Source organism: Drosophila sulfurigaster, chromosome 2L (assembly GCF_023558435.1).
Source record: "Drosophila sulfurigaster albostrigata strain 15112-1811.04 chromosome 2L, ASM2355843v2, whole genome shotgun sequence".
Lineage (NCBI taxonomy): Eukaryota > Metazoa > Arthropoda > Insecta > Diptera > Drosophilidae > Drosophila > Drosophila sulfurigaster.
In genome coordinates, this window is record NC_084881.1 from 27,604,830 (window position 1) to 27,616,277 (window position 11,448).

Here is an 11,448-nt window from a genome sequence, read left to right on the forward strand (position 1 = left end):
CTCAGCTCAGATATAAATGTCACAAAAAATATTGCACGGCACTCGACACTCGACACTCGTTGCGTTGCGCATCTCTTTCGCTTTCTTCATGGCTGCAATCAGCCAAACTTGGCTGCGTCTGCGTCAAGATAAATGCACAAGTTCATTTTCGGTTGCACAATATGCTCTATGCAGCCATAAGAGAACTGCCAAATTGTGCTACTTAGCTAATCTAATCGAGTTGTGGATCTCCCGAGATGCCAAACAGCTTGGCATTCGTCATCGCAGCCAACACGAACATGAAGAGTATTTGGTTGCTGTGTTTAATAAAATACTTCTTTTAAATGTTTCAAACATAAAGAGTATTCAGTTAATGCGTTTAACAAAATATATATTTCAAATGTTTCAAAGTTTTTATTTGGCACAGTTTTATTTTATGACCAGAGGGAGGTTTTAAATACTGTATTAATTTTTAAATACTTTTGAATTATTGTGCACTTTATGAATAAATGAAAATATATATTAAAATAAGTCAGTTGTTTAAAACTGAATTATGCTTTAAATTATTTAGATTGTATTTTGTACTATTTGAAGTTTGGTTTTTAATTTTGTAAACATTTTGAAAAGAAATCTTGAACTTTTCGATGGATAAATACTTTTCTAAAATATAATGTTTACTTAGGCGCATGTTTACTGTTCTTTACTGTGCTTTAAATACGAAAAAGCAACTATTTCTTAAGAAATTATTTTCGAAAATTCACGAATTGGAAAAATTTCCTTTTTCTATTCATAGTTTCAGTCACCTTTATGAACTTTTTCTTTATTTTAGCTCAAGTTTGGTAACCTTAGATTTTAATATACTTCTTTACATAGTTTTTAGTTGGATAGAGGTAAAATATCTAAAATATATTTCATACTAATTCTGTCGTTAATAGTTCTTCAAGCAATTCTAAGAACATATAAAATTGACTTTTATTTGGTTATTTAACTTTTTATTTATTATTTATATTATATTTTTATTTTACACTATTTGCAATTGATTTGTTATATAGCTCTCTTATACTGTACTTTTCATATTTAGAAGCAAATCTTATATATTATTTTATTCTTTATATATTATTTAAGTTTCCTTAGTGCCAAAACGTTTCAAAAATTTCTTACTACTATTTAAAATTTGATTTTTAATTTTGATCAGTTTTTGCAATGCCAAAGATTTAGTATGTTTGTTGCTTAATCTTACCTTTATTTACTTAACTTTTATCTAATTTATTTGCATTTGCTTTGGAATGTAGTTCTCTAGCAGTGTATTGTTCATTCGTTGAGTTTTGATGCGCTTGAATTCCCTATTGGTATTTCGTGAGTAGCCAAAAACAGAGTAAAAAGAATGTTGTTGATGTTTGCCGCATGCCACGAGCTTTGCGAGAGTCTTGCATATTTGCCCTAAACTTTTACGCCACCAACAGCAGCAGCAGCAGCAAGCATACACGCTGCCGCCGAGACAGACAGATGGAGTACTAGATAGTGGCAGACAGACGGGTGCAGAGATATTCCAAGAGAGAGAGAATGAGAGGGAGACACAGCGTATAACACAGAGTGACTCGCAGTCAGACAAACAGACATGCAAAAGTTGTGACATTCCCCACAAACAAACGCACTTTCACACACATACAGACACATACCAACACCTAAAGTTGTTGTTGTTGCTGTTGCGTTGCATCACAGTCAAAGTTTTGCTACTTGCCAGCCAAAGTTGAGTGTGCTTTGTGTGTGTTTACTTTGCAGGCTGGGGAAACTTTTGTGCCATTGAGCAGAGAGATTCATTTCACTTGTCACAGATGGAAAAAGGAGTCGAGAAATGGGTAAAAAAGAAGTATTTTGTGTGTATGCACACATGCACATGCTTGAGAGCAAACAATTTCCCTTTAATTAACATTAAATCAATCTTTGATTTCAACATTGCAACAGCAGCAGCAAAATTTATGCGTCAATTTCCATTGTTTTTCCATGTGTGTGTTGATTTATATGCTGTATCGATTCACTTCGATGTGTGCGTGTGTGTGTGTGTGCGCCTCATCGCTTTAATTATCGAAATGCTTCAAAAAATTAGCAAATATTTTGCGTACGTTGTGCAAATGGCGCTGCGCGTGCCAAATATTTACAGTGCGTATGCGTAATTTTTAATTGATTTGGCCGCAGCGCAAACAAAAGCACTCAATGCCAACGGGTCACGTGCCACTTTCAGAGTGTGGGTGTGTTGTATGTGTGTGTGCGGGTGTGTGTGTCTGTGTGTGTGTGTGTGTGGGGTACGAGTCAATAATGTGGTGTCTGTCTCACAGCGCCCATTAGACGCCCCAATATGTGTGTGTTTATTGTATAAATTAAAGCCCATTGCGAGCATATTTGTTTGTTTAGTGGCTCTAATACTCACACACACACACTCTCGCACACACACACACATACGGGGGCTCATCGAACGTGCTGCAATTGAATACAGTTGTGCGGCACAGTTTCAGTTCTTTGTCACTTAATTACGATGCATAAAATGCAAATTTGGCAGACAAGATGCTACAATTTTGATTCAATTTCAATAACAAAAGCCTGCTTTGCTTTCTAGTTAATGCACTATGAATAACTCTAATTGTCAGATAAGGATAGCTAGGAAAAACGTGCTGAAATCAAGAATAGAATCTTCAAATAAAGAAGGTTTATCAAGATAAAAATTCTAGTTTGCCTAATTTTGAAATTGAAAATGATTATCTTGTTACAAGAATGGAAGTATCTCAAAATTGAAAATTCAACGGAATTCCAACATTTTAAGAAACAAGAAGAAATTATTTCTCTTCTTTAAGATCGAAAAGTTCTTAGATTTGCAATGTTCTGAATCTAGAATATAACATTCTTCAATTCATTCAATCAAGGTTTCAATCTTAAAATAAGATGCTTTAAATTGTAAAATTTAAGTTTTAGCATCAAATTCTTAATGCAAGTTTTTATGTTAAATCTAAAAATTTTCATGTTTCAAAATTTGCAATCTACTTCTTAATATTTCTCTGTATAGAGCATGTCAGCGACTGTATAAATTTAAGATTGTTTGATTTTGACTTCATATTTTGACTTTTTGAATATAATCTTGAATTTCAAAAATGAGCAATATAGAATTTTTGTTGAATTTCAATTTTGAATTAAGAATAAATCTGTGTTGTTCAACTTTGATATCTTCTAGTTTTGATTGAAGATTTCAAGACTTAATTCTTGACTTTATCACGTTTTTTCTTTCGGTGTGTCATATAATGATATATGTTGTTATATAGAGTCAGCGACAGTCAATTGTCAAACTGATTGAGCGGCGACTTTATCAATTCCACAATATTTTCGCGTGTGTTAAAATACCGTCAAAGTTGACGTGCGTCGATTAGCACAGCATCAGTTTAACTTCCCTCACTCTCTCTCTCGTTTTTCCCCAGTCAATCCCTATCCTTGTCAATATTTACCTATAAAAATTGTTTAAGCATTTTATGTTTGCACAGCAGTTACCAAGCGAGCGCACATCACAAAAAAAAAAAGAGAAAAAAATACAAGTCAAGGGGCACAGCACAGAATTTTTTTCGCAACGCGAAAAATTAAATTAAACATTTTTTATGTCTGCTCCGATGTATGCCAAGCAGAAAGGGCGAGAGAGAGAGAAGGTTTTGACAGAGGAGCGTTGCAAATAAATTTTGTATCGTTGCGTGTATCGCATGACATATGCATCAAAGCGGTGGCCAGGTCAGAAACGCGGGGCGGGGAGTGGTGGGCGGTGGGCGTGTCACATGCCTGCTGTCGCAGCTGTCAATAAGTGCGCAGTTGAGCTGACGTTAAAAATCAGCCATTAAAATATGCTGTTAAAAATGCAGATCCCCGGCGACGCCTGTTTGTTAATGCGCTTGCATAAGCCACAGTTGCCACAGTTGCTGCCACAGTCGATGCCACAGCTGCGGCCGTTGCATGTGGCAAGCACAAAATTGAAAACGCAACAAAGCAAGTTTTTCGTATCACATTTTAGGCATTAAATATTTAAAGAGCTAATTGATACAAATATGTATTTATTAATATAAATAAATAAACATTTCCTTGGCAGGAAATTTGAAATCTCTAAATATTTCTTAATTAGTTTTTTCAATACTCAATACTTTAACCCACGTTCGAAGTTGATTTGCTGCAAAAGTTTTAAATAGTTGGCGATGTGCTGGGCAGCCAAAAAGGATTTACAAGAGAGTCGAGAAAGAGTCGATTTCGATTTGTGAAAAGTACACAAGAACTTTTATGAAAGAAAATGAAATGAAAATCCCCCAAAGCCAGCGCAGCAGCAAAGTAAGCAAATGCAAGAAAGCGAGTGTGTGTGTGTTGTTGGAACTTTGTGGCAACAATTAAATGCATTCGATAAAGCCAAAGACTAATACGACGTCCAGCACTAAGCCAGATTTGCCAAACCAAAGCAAAGCAAAAGTAACTTCAAGCAATTAGAAATTGCACTCTCTAAAGCAACGTTGACCACATCACCGTGTGTAGTTTTCCACTCTTAAATATTTATAGTCGACAGCATCGAGGCATTAAAAGTGAAGCGAAGCTCTCGCCTTCGCTCTGCCGCCAGTTAATAGCCAAACTAATAAAATAATAATTAAATGTGTCAAAGTTTTCGAACAGTAATTAATTATATATATAGTATATATATGTCTGTACGATATAACACACATGCCAACACACACAGAGAGAGAGCAACAAAGCGAAGCGAAGCAAAGCGAAAGCGCCCAACTGCTGTGGCATAAGCCGAGGCTAAGCGCAAAACTTTCTTATTGGCTGGCACATTAAATGTTTAATGGGCGGCGTCGCTGACCAACTACCTGAACAACAGCAAAAGTAGTCGAATTCAGCGAGCGAGCGAAAGATACACAAACAAATACTTTTCAATGAAAGCGATAGTCTAAAAGTAAGCGAACTAAAGATGCTCTATTGAATGAATGAGTGTTGAATGTGAGTAAAAGATAAAGGGAATTTAACTGTTAAATAAAATTTACTTTTATTAAACTACATTTATTTGTTTAAGCAACTCATAGTTTAATAGGTTTATTTAAACTGGCAAGTGAATGCTATTCTATGAAAGCGTAATCTTAAGATACTATATTGAATGAATGAATGAGTGCTGAATGTGAGTAAAAGATACCTCAAACTTTGCTGATAAATAAAGCAGCATTCACTATGATTAAAATGACTTTATTTGTTTTATAATTAGTAGTTAAGCAGGCAATGAGCAACTCATAGTTTGTTAAATCACTTTTCTATAAAAACGATAGTAAAAGAGTAAGGTAAAGATACTCTATTCAATGAATGAATAAGTGTTGAATGTTGAGTGTTGAGTAAAATTTAGATAAAGTAAAGATGATAAATACAACTTAATTTACTATTATTAAAATGAATTTATTTGCTTCAAAATTAATAGTTTAACAGGCAATGAGCAGTTCATGCTTTACAAGCAGGCAACACTTTTTAAGAAATACTTTTTACCCTATAAAGCCACTGCGCTTAAAAGTATGCAGCACAAATTTCAGCAAATCTGATAGAATTCTCGCAAAAGTATAGAGTACATAGCCCACACACATGGTCAAACCGAAAGAAGTGAAAAGGTCAGTCGAGCAAAATTGTGTTGGCCCCAAAGTCGAAAGTTTTGTTAAGGTTACACCCAATCCATCAGTTAATAAATGTGACAAAATTGCGGTGGCAGCTAAGTAGAGCAAAGGCTTAAGCTATCCAGCAAAGCACATTGAAAAATAATAAATCATAAGAAATTGTTGTCCTTGTTGCTGTCGGGTATGTGTGTGTGTGTGTGTTTGTGTGTGGCAAAAACCAATTTCATGAGAACAGCGGTCGAGGCAACAGCAGCAGCAACAGCAACAACAACGATGGCGATGGCAAAAGTTGAAGTCAACCATAAAGCGCACCTGTTCATGTGTGGCAAGCGAACACACACACACACACACACATATATACACAAACCCAATACATACACACACTGACAAAGTGATGTGAAGAGCACATGGCAACAATTTGCTACGTGCTGAATGCGTTGCTGTAAACTATTTTGCTGCCAAATTTATTACAACTGCGCGCACACAGGCAAAAGATACGGAACAAGAAGCATTTTTACATGGGGCTACATGAATAGTTCAAGAGAGAGAAAGGAGAGAAAGAACAAACAATGGGGCGAGTGAATGGAAGGGGAGAATGAGAGAGAGAGAGAGGGCGACAACACTTTTGGTGCGGCAAATGAGTTTAATCACCTTGCGAAAGTGCCGAGAAACATCGTCGACAAATTGAGATGCACATCCTGGCGGCGGCAGTTGACATAGTTTTTAAGACGCTCTAATTGAAGTGTTGCTTAAACAAAAGCAAAACTTAAATTGCTGTGAAATTGTCTGTATGCATTCCCCCTCATCCCTTTTCTCATCGTCTTCGTCTTTGCCATCGTTACTCACTCAGCTCGAAGATGCATTCCACACACACACTCACACACACATATACAATGTGAAAAAGAACGAGATGAAAATGGCAAACGTTTGCCACTTGCCTCCCATGCTTAAACTCTTTGCGGCAAGCAAGTGCAGCAATGTCGCGTCGCGTCGCGTTGCGTCGCCAACTTGCAACATTTATGGCATCGGCAACGCTGCTTAACTGCTTGGAGAGCACTTGGCGTGCAACGCTTTGACCAAGAGCCGGGTGACAAGCCAGGCGCTTTGTGGCTGTCAAGTGGCCTCCTTCACTCTCTCTCGCTCTCCCACTCTCTCTCTCTCCTTCTCTGCTCAACTCTCTCCTCTTTGGTTCTTTATTTTTTCGGCTGCGACTTCGACTCCACACATAAGTGCACTTCACAGTCGCCCACTCTGAGAGGCAGGGTTGCCTTCACAATGACACTGCAACAATGTTTCGCTTTGCTGTTTAAAGCGTTATCGAAAATAGCAATACAACGAAAATTTAGGAAATTTATTTATTTATTGTTCAACAAACAAACAATTTCCTTTCTGTTTAATTGTGTATAATGAAACTGTTTTATTCAAAGAGTGAAGAAATTTTATTCCAACTTTAATGTCCGATTTAAAGCAGTTAGAAATATGAAATTTTGAAAAACTTAGTCTTATTTCACTATTAAATTGGTCAAATTGCAACCTTTTAGGTCTAACGCTTTAGACTGCCCATTCATATTTGAGTCTGTCAGTCAGTCTAAAATAATAACTTGTACATATAAAGAAAGGTTTTGAAAAACTCTGCTTTATTGCACTATAAAATTGCTCTATAGTTCTTACTTTTTTTGTTACAAAGTTGATAGATAGTCATAACAAAGCGAAATTCAATATATGCAAATATTTTGTATTACACATTTAAATTGTTGTGTTGAAAAAAGTTCAGCCTTCTAGCTCTTACCGCTTAGACTCTGCCTTAAAATTTCAGGCACTCATTCAGGAAAAACTTTGCTAGACTTGTATATATTGACTTCTTGATAAACCTAGCCTTATTGCACATTAAATAGTCAAATTATGTTGTATAGAAATTGCAGCCTCCTTGGTCTTTCACTTTGGACTGCGCGTTAAAAGTTCAGTCAGTCAGTCAGGAGGAACCGTTTTATACTTGTCTTATTTCAACTTATCAACAATCTTATTTAAAAGTTGCAGCCTTCTGGCTCTTAAATTTTTGAGGTGAGAGTTGATAGTTCAGCCAGACAATCAGAACAAACAGTGTTGTATATTTAGATCAGATACAGATATAGATAGATACTTATAGATATAGATAAATACTTACATTGTATATTCAATCTGTTGTGTTAAAAAAAACGTGCAGCCTTTTAACTCTTACATTTCAAGTTGGGAAGTGATAGTTTTGTCAATCAGCCTGTCATTTAGTACAAACATTTTGCAAAATACAGATTAAAGCTGCTTTCGAGAGGGTGTCCTTGGCACAAATTGTTGTGCTCACATACTCTATTTTAAACGAATTAAAATTGCGAGAATCGGATATGCTTACAGCGTGAATCAAAAGGTTTAACTTGGCTGCCAAGCAGCAGCAGCGACTGTGGTAAAAGTTGCATCAATATCACACAGACACACACACACATACGCATGGCAAATTCTCTAGACTTTTACATTTTTTTTTTACGCGCGTAACTGATATGGAAGATACTTTCACATACTCACACGCCTGGCACTCTCTAAACTGCTTAAAATATTTTGTTGAAGCTCAGCTCAGTAACAAAACCAATGAAAACCTAAAAGTTAACCCGACTCTTCTACTCCATCTCCTTCTCATCGTTGTGATGGCGGCGGACGGCGCTTCAAACGATTTAAAAAAAAGAAAAACTGAAACGAGCAAACGAGAGTATCGCTTTCATATGCCAACAACTCCCACACACACACACATACAGTGCTGCAACTGTGTGTGTGATGTGTTGCTGTTGCTGTGTGTCGATGTATCTTTCACTTTCCTGCATGCGGCAATGAACCGTGAAACCGTAAAATGTTATGTCCTGAAAATCTGAAATTTTTAGCGCGCTTCAAAGCGTTGTGTTCGTTATATGCCGTCTCTTTCTACCCCTCCCCCTCCTGCTCCTCCTCCATCATCACCAAACTCGATTTCTGATGCTGCTGTTGCTGTTGGCTGCCAATAATGCTGCAGCAGCTAGAGTCGGTGGCAATGACTTTATGTGTGGCAACATCTATGTATGTCGCCACATCGACAGGTAAAAACGTTGTCTACGTTGTCCTTGCTTGGCATCTCCATTGGGTTGTTGCTTGCTCGATTGGCTGCATATAGATCATAAGAGCGTGTCAGCGAAATTAACGTGTTGATAAAGTAAAGCTAATAAATCGACAACGGCGACAATATTATTATTCATGGCGGCGAAATAAAGCAAGCACTTAAATAAGTGAAGTAAAAAAATTGTAATATAAATAATAATTTTCTCATAATAACAACTAAGAATGATCTAAATCTTATTTATACGGTTATTCAGTCTGGACTAACTTGAAAAACCCTAAATTATTGCACCATGAAATTTGATTGAACTATTTTGTAATACTATTTAATTAAAAAAATATATATAAATAATATGTACAAAATTTGCTGTAATGAATACAAATTAAAAGTACTACAAGCTCACATTTTGCTAAAAATTATTAAATATTAATAAGTAAATTAATGAGTTTTATTACTAATACCAAAAGTAAAAGTTGTAGTAAAAAAATGATCAAAACTAAAATTTGTTGTATATCAATAAACTAAAATAATTGAAAAAGAAGACAATAAAATAATTTCATTCAGAAATTTTACTTAAAATTTACTAAAAATAATACAATTCATAATTTCCAAAAAAAAAATGTTGAGTTATTAACTAAAATACATTTATTTTAACTATACTTCATGTAATATGTATAAATAATCTTTTTCGCATTTCAATTATATTAAAAAACAAAATTAACTTTTTATTATTATGCAATTTAAAATTCAAATATCTAAACAGCATCAAAAATTCATCATCCTATGAAAATCTCTTGCTATTGCTTTACAAATTCTATTACAAAAGAATTAGCTTTTAAAAAAAAATTGTAAGTTACTAACTATACTTCACGCACTGTAAATGTTATTTTTGGTATTTTACTTATATTTTATAGAAAATGTACCTTTTATTTATTATGCAATTTAAAATTCCAATATCTAAACAACTTCAAATATTCACCATCCTACAAAAATCTCTTGCACTTCCTTCACAAATTTCGTTACAATAAAATTGGGTTTTCAAACTGAAATCCTCTATAGAAACATTTTGATCAGCATTTTGGTTACTCAAATCGTAAGCATCACTTTAGCTGAGCCACTTAAACTTGCTGCTTTGAAATTGAAGTCCAGGGTATTTTACATGCTTAACCGCACTAACTTTTAACTTTGCTTCAGCTTCAGTTGGCTAAAGTTAACTTAAAGCTATTAGCTCTGGAGCTAAGCTCACATGTGAAGGTCTTTTGGCTTATGTATTGAATAACATTGCCTATCTCGCTTCCTTTTCCACCTGTCTCCCTTTCTCTCACTCACTCTCTCTCTCTGTCTCTCTCTCTCTCTCTCTCTCTCTCTCTCTCTTTTTCTGCTGTTACATTTACTTGCATGCCCAGCATTTGGTCATGCAATTTAGCTCTTATCATTGCTTTATTACCATAGCATGCTCATGTGTGCCAGTCAGAGTTGAATGGACTTTAAGTTTATTTCCATCACACACACACACACACACACACACACACATTCCTACAGAATTTTGCAGTGTAACAAAGTTTTATTTATAAATGACGCTTGATAAATTTTGTGGCTATTGATAGGCAGACAGCACTTAGGCCTTATACATTTATAATGCGGCGATTGAAATGTATTTCGAATAACGAACTTCTCTCTTTCTCTTAAAGACATCACACGCATAAAATTTGTTCGGAGTGAGAAAGTAAAAGAAGAAGAAGCAGAAGAAAGATGCACTCGAACGAGAAAAAGCAAATCCCTTTGAGTGGAAGGAACCGCAGGGCAAGTTGAGAGTTCCTTGGTTGGTTGCCTTGGTTGGTGGGTTTTGCTGGGGTGTTTGCTTGTTGGCCAAGTTTTGCACAGAAAGCAACAGCCAGCACTTAATTTACGAATAAACGCGCATAATTTTATATCTATACAAGACTTTCAGACCGACTTCGCTTTGCCTTCCTCCCTACTTCCCTCCTGCTGCTGGCATCGTTGTCTAAGTTTTTGGCATATGAAAAGGTTGCCAACGTGGCGCGTTATAATAATTTTTCAAACTACGTATGCGCGTGTGTGTGTTGGTGTGTCTGTGTGTTGCGGGTAGTTGAAAAGTTTTTAACCAATGTCTACTTGTGGCAGCCGCACAAAACTCCTCAAGGTGTGCGTGGCACGCAGCAACCGAGCGTTGAACGCCTCCTGTCTGACTGCTGGTCTTTTGTGGAAGTTTCAACCAGCGCCTTGGCTTGCCTTGCTATATGCTAAAACTTAAGCTAAACTCGTGCACACACACACACACACACACACACGTGCACATATCTACACCTGAAGTTAGCTGCAGCTGCACGCATGCGAAACCCTTTTTCGCATGTGCTAAAGTTTTTGGCAAAGTTTTCTCCTACCCAAAAATTGTTGATGATGAAAATGCGCGCGAGAAACGCGCGCGGAGGCAAAGTGCGCGTTGAACCGCAACCAACTAAAGCGCGAAAAGCACAAGCAACAACAACAACAACAGCAACTAAAACAACAACAAATCAAGCAACAACAGCGCTAATAGCTAGAGTAAAAAAAAACTACTTAAACGACAACCAAATGAAAAATGCAATGTATAATAATAAAAAGCTGGTTAACCATGGCATACTCTTAAGAACTGATTATGTGCCGCCAAGATTTATGCCCCCAAAAAGT

At 36.1% G+C, this 11,448-nt stretch overlaps 1 protein-coding gene across 1 annotated transcript in view; it reads left to right on the top strand.

Annotated features, from left to right (window-relative positions):
• The window catches only part of LOC133850396 (uncharacterized protein DDB_G0288467-like), a 57,277-nt gene extending 46,605 nt beyond the window's left edge, over nucleotides 1-10,672 (top strand). The window contains exon 3 of the mRNA XM_062286488.1: nucleotides 10,449-10,672. Within this exon, the coding sequence (XP_062142472.1) occupies nucleotides 10,449-10,479 (31 nt within the window). The 3' untranslated portion in view covers nucleotides 10,480-10,672. The remainder of the gene's footprint in view (nucleotides 1-10,448) is intronic.
• The last annotated feature ends 776 nt before the right edge of the window (nucleotides 10,673-11,448 follow it).